Consider the following 14177-nt stretch of genomic DNA (forward strand, 5'->3'; position numbering starts at 1 on the left):
TGAATTTGTCAGTCATTTTCACGATTAATCAATTAGTTGTATGGTTCATGACATGCAAAAAAAGGGTGAAAAATGTTGAATCACTGTCCAAAAGCTCAGTTTACTGTCATAGAGGAGTAAAAAGGCCAGAAAATATGAGAGGTTAAGAGCAAAAGATAAGCTGAAAAAAATCTAAAAAGAGGAGATGGATTAAAGTGATTAAAACCAGAAATAAAATGTCAGTCAAAAAGTCATTGTACTCCATTACAATGACATTATGGATGGCGTCTCTGTATGCAGTTAGTAATATAAACATATAAAGTCAGAACAAAAGAAATATTAGTATATTATAGATATTTCACATTTTACAGGTTTTACAAATTTACAAAGAGGTGACTAGTAAAATCTGGTGTTAATTATTAATAAATAGATGATATTAAAAGAAAAAACATCCAGATGTCACAGAACATGGTGGAGATAAACTACTGTGAAAATCCATCTAAAAAGTTGATATGTAGAGGCTAAAGAAAATGATGCATGTTTTTCAGTTATCTCTAACAACAAGTTGGTGCTTGTTTGGCTTTAGTGTGACTGCAGTGTCACGCAGTGTCCTGCAGAGGGCAGCACCGCGGCTCTGTTCGGTTTGTGTTTTGAAGCTGAACTTCGCTATTTTTTGTCCCTCTGACTTGCCGTAGTCGACACGGCGGGACCGGCTCAAAGTGAGGAACGAAAATTGTCACAACAACGTAGCATGTAACCTACTTTTATTGTGTCGTTTGGAAATACAGTGCGCGGTAATCGGACCCACTAAATAGGAAACACTACAAGGTAATGTCAACGACGCAGAAAACGTGACGTTAACTGTTCCTGTTGTCAAAACCACGCCGACATCAAAGTAGTTAACTTAGCTAGAGCCAGCTAGCTAACCGCTAACTTCAACCGTTAGCTAACCAGATGTTTGTCCACATGTGTAGCGTTACAGTCAGCTGTTGAGGCGTGTTTACCTGACTGAGCCATGGTGTGTGTGTTTCCAGGGTTTGACCGTGTTGAAGAAGATGTGCTCTCTGGCTCTGTTTCCCCCTCCGCTGCCCTGCGGACAGACCACTCTGTGTGAGTCCAACAACGAGCTGCTGTCAGGAACAACCACCGAGGACCAGCTCAAACAGGTCTGACTCAAAGCTGCTGTGGTCACTATACAGCCTGTTTAACATACAAACAGCTAATAATGTCGCACCAAAGGACATGAGAATGGTCGTGTTTCTAGTGAGATCAGCTACTGACTAAATGTGAAAATTTTGTAGGTGCACAATATTGTTTCAATTACTTTTCTTTTTTCACACCTAGTTAGAGTTTAGTTTTAGTTAACTGTAATAACGTTGATCTGTGCTGTGCCTAGTAAAAATCCATTACATGGTTGTGTTTTTCCTGCAGGAGTCCAGTCCTCTGAGTTTGTATTTCCCTCGAGAGTCTCTGAAGCTCCACAGTCGCACAGAAAACAGCAGCAAGGCAGCCTTCCTGGACCACTCTGAGACTCTGTGGATGAGGAGTGCAGCCGCATGGTAGGTTACACACACCGATCAGATGTGGGGATTACATTATACAGTGAGACACAATATACACTCTATTGTCATTTTTTACAGCCTACTACAACAGATCTGCAATAAATCCAAGCTTCATGAAGGTTATAATGGTCAGTTTTTGTCTAAACTGTGACAGAGAGGTGTTGATTTAAATGATGATTTTGAGAGATATAGTGCTGTTGGACTGTATTGCATAACACAGAGTGTCTCTGTTATTTAGCCTACACTCACTGATGCAAATAGCTGAAACATCTGTCAATATAATGCAGTGCAGTTCAACAGCACCACAAACTGCAGCCTCCAAAATGATCAAAAAGTTGAATCAACACCCCTTTAGAACTGTTTAAAACATGAACATTATAACCATCATAAAAGCAGAATTTATTACATGAATGTTGTATTAGACTGTATTGGTTTTATCTAGTTGTACCTAATAAACTGGGTGTAATACCACTTTGACAGTTTCTGTCATATCTCTAATGTGTCCCACGTCTGTTAGAGACAATTATCATTAAAGGAATTTTTCTGTGTCCATTTCAGGAGGGATGGTGGTTTCACAGGGCTGCTCAATGAAATTACCAAATCACACACAGAGGGTACGTGAGGCACCAAAATCTTCTGTTTCACTTTATCACGTCATGACCATCCTGTACATCCACGGATGTGTGTATACATTAACTTTCCTGTCTGTTGTGCTCCTGTAGTGCCTAAATGGCTGTCAGTGAGTTCTGGTTGTACCCTGGCGTTGCTCCAAAAGGTCTCGTCCTTTCACGGCTCCCTGTTTCCTCATCTCACAGTAAGTTGGGCTTGAAGGTTAAATATGTTGTTGGCATTGCGTTTTGTGATGTGTTAAAATGCACATCACCTCTTTGTCGTTCGTTCCACAGTTGAGCAGCGAGGACATGATCGCTGAGTTTTCACAGGTGCTTAACTGGTGAGTGCCAACAGTGTAAGCTGTAGTTTATTTTTTTCTTTTTTTTTTTATTTTGAGTAGGCTGCAGGTGATCAGACATGCTGGTGACAGGCTTTTGGTGACAGTTTTTTAATGTTTGTATAGCTGCAGAGCTGCAGTATTTAGCTGAACAGTCTCTTTTGTCTATCAGGAAATTTATTCACATCAACTTTGACAATTAATCATTTAAGTCCTTTTTTCAAGCACGAATGTCAAACATTTAACAATGCCAGGCTCTCAGATGTGAGGCTCTGCTGCCTTTTCTTAGTGTTTTATAAACCAAACAATGAAAATAATCAGATTGACAGCTAAAACCTTTTACATTTTTGCTCACATTTAATTTTAAGCAATGGCTTGAAGCTGTATTTTCAATAAAAATTAAAAGACATAATTACAAAAGAAAGTTTTATCTTAGATTTTTTCACTTAAATGGTCACTGAACTTCCTTTACTTTAAATCCCTCTTGCTTTCACAGGTCTGACTGTGTTGTGCGAGCCTTTGCCTGGCATCCTCATACAGATAAATTTGCTGTAGCCCTGCTGGACGACTCCATTAAGATCTACAACCCCAAAAGGTACGAAGCTCTAAGTAAAGGCACACTGATGCCAACAAGACAGCTCTGGGACTAAAGTCTATACTGGTCTATGCAATTGTCATTAAAAAGATGACAGCTGATTAAAGCTTTACAGTGTAAGATAACAACAGTGACACTAATACAGCAGAAGTAATTGAAAACAGCAGAGTTGTAGTACACTGTCTGTAAATGTTTATCTGTTTCAGAAAGTCAGTGCCAGTCTGTAGACAGACAACAGTGAACCTCTGATCTTGATCACAACAGAGCTGTATGTCTCCAGGACAGGTTACAGATCTGACTTCATGTCAGCCTCGCAGAGCAGCGTTGTTCTTTGACCTCTCAGTCATTCTTTGACAGTATTGTTGTCTCTGCTCAGTCTCCTTTTGTTCTCTGTCTCTCAGCGCCACGACTCCTACACTGAAGCACCGTCTACAGAGGAGTGTTGCAGCTGTGCAGTGGAAGCCGCTGTGTGCGTCTGCCCTCGCTGTCGCTTGTCAAAACTGTTTACTGGTCTGGCATGTGGACCCCTGTTCACTGTCAACCAGGTACGTCAACTTCAGTGTGTTTGCACGTCTTGAAAAGTCGTAAAGACATTGAATTCAGTTCCCTAAAAAAGTGAATATTGAATATTTTTTCATACCTGCTGAAAACACTAGTTCTAACTTGTTTTAAGGATGCATGATAAATATCTGGGCAGAGAAATTATTGTCTGTTAAAAGGGATTATTATTTATTCTGGTAATGAAATCATCTCTGATAAACACCGGCTATATTAATATTTGATTTGACAGATTATGTCAAAGTATTTAATTTGAATTCTTAGGCAAAATACTCTAAAGATAAAAGCTCTAATAAATAATAATAATAATAATAATAATAATAATAATAATAAAAGCCATATTATCGGCCATAAGAAGCTTTAAATTGAAGTGCTTTAATAAAATAAAAAAAAGCATGTGCAAAAAGAGCCTTGCATGAATTGTTTGAGTTATGTATGTTTTACAATTTTCAAATAATAAAATAATGTAATAATGATAATATTAATAATATTGTTACATCCAGTAATCATAAAAATATACTTAAAACTTAAAAACTGCTAAATATTTTGGGATTTAGGTAAGATTTTGCTTTAAATGGAAAGATGTGGGCTCCCCCTTGTGGCAATTAAAAATAAATCAGGAAATAAACAAAGGACAAACTGAACAGCTTTGTCATGTCACTCAGGTAAAGATATTCATGACTCTGCCGATTTTCACCAAGATCACTTTATCTTGAGTGTTTGTTTTTTTTTTTTTTTAATCATGATCAACAATAAATTTATATATCTTCCCATTATTGAATTGAAGTGTGTGAATACTGAAGAAACCCTGAAACTCTCTTCTTGAGTTCTGCTCCTCTTCCTCCCAACCCGTCCAGGCCTTCATCTGGTTGTGCTCAGGTTTTATCTCATCCCGGTCACTCTCCCGTCACTTCCATCGCCTGGTCTCCAAATGGTTCTCTCCTCGTGTCGGCCTCGCCTATGGACACCGCAATGATGGTACAAAGCAGCTGCTTCAACTTAAAGTGATATTCATCTGGCAAGAACTGATTCAAAGAGTGACTGAAGTTCTTAGTGAGTTGCTGAGGTTGTCCGTTGTTGTACCTTCAGGTTTGGGATGTAGCTTCAGAAAGCTGTGTGCCACTTCAGCGTGTTGGAGGAGGCGGGGTCAGCTTCCTTTCCTGGTCCCCTGATGGCAGCCACCTCCTGGCTTCTACACCGTCTGCCCTGTTCAGGTTACAGATCAAATGTTTCATAAGATTTTCTAATCTGCATGTCTTCCTTATAGACCTTCAGTAGCACATTCAAGTAAAAATATGTAAAGCCTCCAGTGAATATGTGTGAAATTTTCTCCATCATGATAAGTGTGTGTGGAGCCGAGTCAGTGGCCTCTTGCTGTGTTATAATAGAGACCCCCTCACCTCTCATGAATATTTATGATCATGTAAGGGATTAGTGGCGTAGTCTGGAGTTTAGCAGGTGTTATGAGATAATAAGTGTGCAGAAAATGGAGTTTTTACATGCGGATAAGTAAAGTTTCTTTCTTCAGAGTTTGGGAGACCAGGATGTGGACGTGCGAGCGCTGGCCATGTGTGAAAGGGCGCTGCCAGGTGAAAACTTGTCAAGAGGTTTCAAAGTTATTGTTCAAAACATTCTCTAAATCATGTTTTTACTAAATCATCACGATCATCTGTTTGTTTTGGTCAGTCTGGCTGCTGGAGTCCAGATGGGAAGCGGCTTCTCTTCACCGTGGAGGGAGAGATGGTCATCTACGGTCTGACCTTCACTGACACACCAGGTTATCTGTCTCAGTCTTTATACTAAATAACCAGATATTTATACTCAGTATCAGCCTGGTTTACAATTCATTTGCAGCTTTAATTGTTTTCTTCTAATGATGGATGGAAAAGTGATTGAAGAGTTTTGATAACTCATGTGTGGTTGTCAGAGGTATTTATCCACAGTCAGTGTATTAGCTATAGTCGATGGTAGAGAGGAGTACCAGAACCGACGTTAAGCAATGTTCTGCTGTAGACAGGGTCAGCAGCAAAACATAAAAGGTCCACCAAAAAAGAAAAAAAATCAATATCACTTTTAAGTGTAGGTTATTTTTAGAATATTTTCCTTGTCAACTTTTTTTTTAATGCAAAGCACCCTTATATGAGCCAAATATTGATCTTTCCAAAGCCACCAAACTCCTTGAGGAAAAACTCTTTTTACCTGGCAGAAGATGGAAGTTGCTGGCCTACCACTGCCTCGATCGGTTTGTTAGTTTGTTTCTTTGTGTGGCCTAAATCTTTTAAAAACCAAAGTCTCATAATAGCATACAATAATTAACGCAGTAAACCATCAACTCCCTGGTTAAAATAAGTATTTTTTCTTAAGGAGCTTGGTGGCTTTGCAGAGAGTGATATTTGGTTTATTTAATGGCACTTTCCCATCAGAAAAGGCCGTCTTTAGGGAAGGTAAAGTGGTAAAAATATTAATAAATATAGCAAACAGTTGAACTGATATTGATTTTTTTTTTGTGGCTAATATATGTGCTACTGCTGACCCAGTCCACAGCAGTACATTGCTTAGCTTTGCATACCGGGACTCCTTCGGTGTCTCCAAACTGGGGGTGGGTGTAATCGACTGACAATGGATTAGTACCTCATACAGCCTCACTTCAAATATTCCGAACTATCCCTTTAAGTAGCATTTTGTGAAGAAGTTGACCCATGTGATGTTGCTGTGATTCAGCAGGTGTACCTACATGCACATCAAAGGGGCCACAGGCAGCAGCAGTGGTGGCTGACCTATCAGAGACAACCTTTAACACACCGGATGGCGACATCATGTAAGAGCGTATAAGAAACCTCTAATCCACTGTCTTTTATCTTAACTACAACAAAAACTGTGATAAGCAGGGCTTCCAGACAGACCCAGAGAGAAAGCAGGCAGGCGGAGGCGGGCGGACAGTATTCAGTGCTGCTTAACTTCCTGTCTGTATGTAACACTACAGCCACTCAGTGTCACCTCTGTCTCATCTGTCTGACAGTGTTGGTGGGGAGATCCAGTCTTTAGCCTGGGACCCAACGGGAGAGAGGCTCGCCGTGCTTCTCAAAGGTCGCTCTCACTTTTCTCCTGTTCATCCCAATGAACCCACCCAGTATTTCATTGGTATAAGTTTTAATAACTCGTCTGTTTTGTCTGTCCTCTCAGGTGATCCACAGGCAGCCAACCAGCCTGCGATCATCGCCGTGTTTAAGACAAGAACCAACCCTATTTTTGAGCTTTTGCCATGGTGTGTGGTTACATTTGATATTTGTGTAGCTTTAGCAGAGCTCAGGATGGTACTACTGCATATCCCATTTGCATGTACTGAATATTTTCTGTGTTTCTCTGCTTAGTGGTTTTGTTCAGGGGGAGCCTGGCGCAGAGCCGCGCCTGATGCAGTTCCACCCAAATTTCCGGCACGGAGCTCTGCTCACTGTGGTCAGTGTTACCCCACAAACTTAATATTTGTTCTCTCATATTATGTTTTAGTAAATAGTGTGGTGTTTTCAGCCAGAAAAAGCATCTACAGTTTACAAGTCACAAAAAAACCTTAAATTTAAATGTCAAAATATTTTCTCTTGGCTGCTGTAGACAGTAATGTTGGTTCTGTGTCAATTTTAGCAAAAACCTAAATCAACTTCAGTGGAATAAATGTTTTTATTTGGTTTATCCATCCATCATTTTCTGCCACTTATCCCAGTCCAGCTCACATTAATATAATCTGGAATTATTGTTTTAAACTGCTGGGAAGTACTGTAAAGAATGTGGTACAGTAATAAATCATTCTGGGCCTTATCGCCTCCTCTGGTTTTCCATCATACTTTCGTACTTTGTCTTTTACAACTGTAAAACAGGTATAAATTGTATTCTGTGTGGTGTCAAATAAACCTTTGCAAACCCTGCAGTAGCCCTGATAAATGAAGAACCACCCTGGCTGCTCCAAAGCAACTTTTCTGTCTCTGTTCTCAGTGTTGGTCCAGTGGAAGAATTACCCACGTGCCTTTCTACTTCCTGAGCGCGGGCGCCCCACATTTCGGCCTCAGCGGCAGTCCATCTCTGCCACGCCCTCAGACGAGGCCCGCAGACTTCGCCAATCAGTCGCTTTTCACAGAGCTCGTCTCCTGACCGACCCTCAGACACCATCACACACTCACAAGTCACTGTTGTTATCATGGATTGTCAATAAACGTGTAGAAAATTCTTGCTATACTGACACCTGTTTGTTTTCTGATTTGTCAAACATTTAAGCTAACTTTATGAGATAATGTTGAAATGTGGACTTTGTGCTTCAGAGCTGAAACGTTTACCCTTTAAAGTAAGAGATTACTTAATTGATTGAGTATTACTCTTAAAGTACATTGTGAAGCTTTACATAGTATATCAAATGCAGTATACCAGAAACACCAGGATGTCCTGTAACTGGTTGCATTTTCCAGTATGCAAACCAGCTTGCTTTTCTGGAGGGAATAGAGGAGCTACTCACAGCTGGAAACAATTAAATTAGAATGTGGGTGGTAGTGAAAAAGCTCCAAAACATTTGTAAAACTAAAAGTATTCAATCTTAGGAAATGCATTTTCATGTCTCTTTGTGAAGTTTAATTGGGAGCAGCTTTCCAAAGCTGCAGTTTGATTGACAACCAACATCCCTCGTATTGTCATCAATCAATAACATCTATCAGTGGTGAAATATGCTCACTTTTGTACACTTACTGCTAAAATAATAAACTATGACACTGTATAGAACTGGTATGTTGTATGGATTTGGTACACAGCCAGTGTTTTTTTTTTTTCCACACATTATTCTTCCTCGTCAAAGCACGGTGCCTACATTACCCACAGTGCAACTTGGCTGTTGTTCAGTTGGAGATGTGTGTCCAGGAAGCAGGAAGATCACCTATTAAGGGTGAATCTCAGCCAGTTCAGCACCTTGGACAGAGCCAGCAGTCACAGAACTAAAATGAATGTGTTTTGGGGGCGACAGGTGATTGTTTTCAAGATAACTGGCTGTCATACAAATCAGATTCTGGCCCAACAGGGCTTTTTTTTTTTAGGATTACTGGGTTTTCGAAACAATGGGCAGTCCCCAAGCCATCACCCACCCATGGAGATGAAGATCTGTCCAGAGAGGTCTGGTAAGCTCACGTCTTTGTAAATTTGCACCCACAGACCAACCAACACTGACTCAAGTGATGTCACTTCAGGCAATTTGTCAGCCTCCTTGCAAAATCAGCAGAGTTCCCCTTCCGGTGTGATCTTATGTTTTCTTTTCCAGTCTTTAAAAATACTTTTTATTTTTGTGTTATCACATATAGAATAACTAGTATATTTTAGTCAGTCATATTTTTATCTTATGAATCTGAATGAAAAGAAAAAGAATCCACGCTCTCAAAATTGTGCAAAAATCTTTTTCACAAGCAATATTTTGGTCAAAGACCATCTTCAAGGCATGAATGTGTTTCCTAATTCAAACAATTAAAAATATTTTTGCAGATTTTTTTCATTCTGTTTGATGCTCTGTAGCTCCAGTACCTCAACCAAGTTTGATACAATACGCTGTTTTTTTCTCTATGCATAATTATGTATGAAATGTAAAGCAGGTCTTTAGTTAATTAAAATGTACAATGTTTGGCTCTCTAATGGTACATTTTATTTTAAATAAAAATATATCACTGTGAGGGCTTAAGTCAAGCTTTTATTACTCAGGACAGACCGGAGAGGAAGCTGAAGCTGGCCACAGTACAGACAGTGATGCAGCTGCATCATTAATGTTACTCTACAAAATATTTCATTCCAGTCAAAAATGTTCTTTATTTATGTAAGCCTATTAGTCCAGACAGACAGGAGCCAACTACGCCCAGCCCCACCCTGAAACCGCACAAAGAATACAGTACTTTTGTTCCTTTTGTTCTCTCATATCAAGACACACACTTGCATCACAGTCTTGAGCTCTCACACACTCTCACACACACAGATGCACTCACAGTTAAGAGTAACTGACCTCATGAAATACAAGTATAACAAAGCAAAAAAAAAAAAAACATTTAAGCACACATGAACGGTTCTGTTGAAAGAAGAAATACGTCCCCACGCCATTTCTGTTTTTATTCAAAACTCAATTAAAAATCAACTTCATTCTTAATTCGGTTTTCCTTTTATTTTCCAATTTACATCAATTAGAAGTGTAACAAAATAAAAACAAAAATGATCATAATAAAATTAATTCAAAAAATGTACACGCCCTCACACACACAGAGACAACCCACCCTGGTTGTTTTTGTTTTGAGCGACCGTCCTCGGAGCCCTGCATTCAGACTCCAGAGGAGGCCTCTAAAGTAGCCCCTGTCTCCCCTGTCTTGACCCGACTGCACCCCTCCTCCTCCAGGGTGGAGTGTGAGTGTGTGGTGTGAGGCTAGTGGGAATTAGGGTTGGGGGGGGGGGGTTGAGGGGAAAGGGGGGGGCGGCGTTTTGGTGGAATTACAGAACTAGTAGCACCTTCTGAAGAGAGAGCAACCCAAAGCAAAGATTGGCCGTTCAGCCCCAGATCCACCTGAAAGCTAAATTGTTGGTCAGCTCAGATTTTAAACTCGACATTTTCACTTTGTTTTTCAGCGTGAGGTAGCTTTAAACAATCTGGATGACTACAATAACAAAAGCAAAACAAATTCTACCCTCAAAACACCTTAATTTGGATGAGAACTGGGCCTTCTTCTGATGGGCAGTCAAGGGGTACAGGACATCGAAACACACATCCCAAATGTAACCTCACTTTCCAAAAAGTGTTGGTGTGCATATAGACACATGTACACACATAATGTGGAAATATATATAAAACCATCTGGTTGTTTATAAACACAGACTTTTACAACAATAGAACCAAGGATTTATAATACACAGTAAAGGCTTTGCTCCTGCTTGCGATGGACAGGCCTGGAGCACCTGGATTTTACTTACTGAGAATATTTATTTTTGTCTACACTGATTCAAATATTGGTGTGTCAGGAGGGAAACAGGGAGGGAGCTGGAGTAGGACTGGGACAGAGGCTGTGCGGCTGTTCTGTAGTGGAAAGGGGGGGGGGGGCTTCTTGTCTTACTTACAAAGCGAACCCGTCCAGTCCTACCTCAACTCTGCCCATTCAGGTTAGACAATAAATAAGTGACATCAAGTCATGTTTCTGTTCTCCGTAACTTGTTCGCTTGGTCCCTCTTCCTCCTGGCTCTGACTCATTCCCGTCAACAGTGGGCCATGGGAAACATGACTGGATCTCAGGAAGGCGGGTTGACAGAGAATGCTGGTGGTGTGATGTACAGATATTGCCGGTGCCCTTCAGTGCTAACATCCAGGGAGTACAACTTGGAGAGCACTTCGTTCGTGAGAGAAAAAGTATCAATTTTCTTTTATAATTTCCAGTCTTCTTTATTGTGGAAGTGTGTATGTGTAAGTGTTTTCATGGTTGAGTTTATTTATTTCCTGTGTTTTTTGGGGGGCCATCGTGATATTCCACTTTACAAGAAGCAGACTGCGCCTACATCCACTCCGAACTCCTGATCCGCTCCTCCGATGTCCATAGGAGCAATGTCCACGATTGGCAGACGGGAGGTTTTCTGTGTTTTGTACTCGAAGACAGTCTTGCCCCACCGGCCTGTGTGTTTCTGTTGGTGGTGAGAAGAGAAATGTGTTAATAACAGCCGTCTTATGAAACAATAAAATCAATACAAAACTTAAAGCCTGTGCTGCACCAACAAAGTCGAATCATAGTTTATCTTTAAATTATGTTACACCAAACTAGCTTAAAATTAAGAAAGATTAAATTTAAGCCATTGTTTTAACTTTATTAGCAAGCTTACAGATAATGTAACATTTTGTTAACCTTTAGATAGCTAGTTAACAGTGTTTTTTTTGTAGGTAACAAACAATGTAATATTTTGTTAATGTTTTATCTAGCTTGCAAAAAAATATTTTATACTCTCTAGGTCGTGACAGCGCTCAAATAATTTTTTATTTTATTTTACAGAGATCATTTAAAATTTTGATTTATTTATTTTAATCCCAGTTTTGCTAAACTCTGATCTGAGTTAATATTAGATTCTATTGGTGCAACCCAGTCAAATAGAGAAGATTTTTTTCTGTCTGTATTCTACCTTGCAGCCATCCTCCAACACGCTGTATGTGAAGCGACTGTTGCCCTCTGCACGGATCTCCACATCGTTGGAGCCCTGCAGCAGCAAAGCCTTCTTCAGGTTGCCTGTGGCCTGGTCCATGTAGGCAACGCTGTTCTTGCAGTGGTAAGTGAGGTTCTGGGACGCTTCAGTGGACAGAAGCCTCAAGAAGGTCAGCTGGACGCTGGCAGCATTGGCAGCAGGACCATCCTGAGCATAGCTGAACTGTACGATCAGAAGAATTTATTAGCTTTCACATTAAGGACTGTTAATAAACTCTCTTCAATATGAGTTTACAGACAAAGAAATGATCTGTAAAAGTGCACTCACGTGGAATCCTCCGTTCATGGTCTCTCCGAACCAGACGTGTTTGCGGTCCTTGCTCTTGCTGGTCCACCAGTTCTTCTGTGGCACCTTGGCGATGCTTGGGTAGACGCAGGTCTCTCCGGTCTCCATGTTGCAGAAGACCTTGATGGCGTCCGCTGTGCTGCCAATGTTGGGATCAACCCAGTAGTTACCTGGAGAGATACGTAGAGTGGGTTAATGAGGAATGATGCCCGATAAACTAAATACAGCTTTGGCAAAAAAAAAATAAATCAGAGTCTTCAGTGCACCATTAGTAAAAAGCTGCAGCAGCCTCTGCCATGTGTGCTACCATATAAAACATTTACAGAACCTACAGTATCTTTCACTTGATTTTCTCCTTGTGTTTAATCTGATTGTCTTCCCCATTTAGTTATTTTTAAAAATATATACTGTTCATTGAGTAATATTTTTACAATATAATCAGTATTATAACAACCGATAATATAGATTTTCCCCCTTTCATTTCATTTATTTTGAAACTGAAATCATAAATTAATTATCTGCACTGTGTGAGCAGTGTGCTGACTGCTAAATTGACTGTAAACAACAACTGTGTTTTTTGAGGTAATTACTTAAAAAGTGAGATTAGAAGTAGCTCTTTTTCATCCCAGGATATAATAAGGGCGTTTTTAAGTATTTTAGAAAGAAATATCTAAAAGAGAGCCGTTAAAACTTGCAAGGCATAGAGTGAACACATTAGTAGGCTTTCTCTCCTTTCTTACCGCTCTTCCACTCAGGGTGGCACAGTTTCAGGTCTCTGCAGGTGCGAGCAGGGTTCTTCTGGGAGCCGTCGGGGCTGCGCAGGTTCTCGATCTGGTTGTTGAGGGACTTGAGTGTGGAGTCGACCTCCACATCGTGCTGCCTCAGGGAGCTGGAGGCCTCATCAGCCCTCATGTACCTGAGTGGATCGGGGGACTTCTCAGTCTGACCCAGACCGGCGAAGGCAGACATGTCGATGCCAGGGCCAGGAGGACCAGGAGGACCGGGAGGTCCGGCGTTACCAGGAGGACCCTGAAGGAGGGCGAAAGCAGGAAATGGATCAGGGGGGCGTGTAGAATCAGGTGAAGCAAGACAGCACTAGTACAGTACAGTGCAAAGGCTTGTGGTGCTTGTGGATTTTATTTTATTTTGAGGTCGTTACGTACGGGAGGGCCAGATTCTCCAGAACGTCCACGAGGTCCAGGGGGTCCAATGGGTCCAGCCAGTCCATTTGATCCGTCTTTGCCAGCAGGTCCGGCAGGTCCAGGTGGTCCCTACAGAAACATGGATTGTTAAAGTAAAGGCTAGTGGATGCTAACATGCAGAGATGGGCAGTATTTTAATTGAGTGTATTTAAAAGACATTAATTTACTTTAGAGAATCTGTCATTTGTATTTTGCTGGGCAGAAAACAATAATACATAATCTGTAACAAAATAGTTTCAGAGCTTGTATTTGTGTGTTTAAAAAAATACTTAAAAAACATTATTGAATATGTAATTTTATTGTGAAATAAGACACATTATATCTACAGGTTTAAACTGTAGAAGAAACTGTTAATTTATTTAGAAATTTGCAAAATCATTGGCCAAGTTAAAGTGAATCATTTGTCCTGTAGGATCCAGTAACAAGTTCACCGTGAACTGTGGTATATCATTGGTGTTTCTCGTGACCTCAGTAGCTTCAGGAAAGAAGCTGTTTTGGTGTTTGGTGCAAATTTCCTCTAAGATAAAGGTTTGACTCTGGGATCTTTTTATGGTTGACCTCTGATGCTGCTGTTTTGTCCGTTTTGCATTTGTTCAATCAGTTGCATGTAAAGAGACTTTGGATACTGACTTGCTCCACTGCACTTATATTTATTGGTCATGAAAAAGAGATGTCTTAAATACCCTGCCCCTGACCATTACAGTCATCTGAAAGAATTTTTCTATTCTGAAAGTACAAATTACTTGTATTTTAAATAAATACATTTTCTCAAACCAGTATTTGTAGTTTTGATACATTTGATGAGTCAG

The 14177-nt window shown here is 40.3% G+C and overlaps 2 protein-coding genes across 4 annotated transcripts in view; one reads left to right on the plus strand and one right to left on the minus strand.

Annotated features, from left to right (window-relative positions):
- Positions 1-648: 648 nt before the first annotated feature.
- On the plus strand, positions 649-7874 carry aaas (achalasia, adrenocortical insufficiency, alacrimia). Of its 2 annotated transcripts, none has more exons than XM_084720641.1 (17): positions 649-807; positions 1014-1145; positions 1411-1538; positions 2100-2155; positions 2264-2355; positions 2447-2493; positions 2987-3085; positions 3487-3630; positions 4501-4621; positions 4733-4857; positions 5172-5232; positions 5330-5420; positions 6365-6461; positions 6663-6730; positions 6827-6908; positions 7015-7099; positions 7631-7874. In XM_084720641.1, exons 2-17 carry the CDS (start codon positions 1035-1037, stop codon positions 7784-7786), a joined length of 1563 nt encoding a protein of 520 aa, XP_084576767.1. In that variant the 5' UTR covers positions 649-807; positions 1014-1034; the 3' UTR covers positions 7787-7874. The 2 variants fall into 2 exon arrangements, with proteins under 2 accessions (XP_084576767.1, XP_084576768.1); XM_084720642.1 differs by having other exon boundaries at positions 6368-6461.
- A 1570-nt stretch (positions 7875-9444) lies between these two features.
- Positions 9445-14177, minus strand: part of col2a1a (collagen, type II, alpha 1a) — a 28845-nt gene continuing 24112 nt past the window's right edge. For both annotated transcript variants that reach the window (XM_084720645.1, XM_084720644.1), the window contains 5 exons: positions 13330-13437; positions 12907-13195; positions 12149-12336; positions 11801-12043; positions 9445-11311 (listed from right to left, as the gene is read on the minus strand). In XM_084720645.1, coding sequence (XP_084576771.1) covers positions 11165-11311; positions 11801-12043; positions 12149-12336; positions 12907-13195; positions 13330-13437 — 975 coding nt within the window. In that variant the 3' untranslated portion in view covers positions 9445-11164. The remainder of the gene's footprint in view (positions 11312-11800; positions 12044-12148; positions 12337-12906; positions 13196-13329; positions 13438-14177) is intronic.

The sequence above is a fragment of the Lutjanus erythropterus genome, chromosome 6 (assembly GCF_056507025.1).
Source record: "Lutjanus erythropterus isolate fLutEry1 chromosome 6, fLutEry1.hap2, whole genome shotgun sequence".
Lineage (NCBI taxonomy): Eukaryota > Metazoa > Chordata > Actinopteri > Lutjaniformes > Lutjanidae > Lutjanus > Lutjanus erythropterus.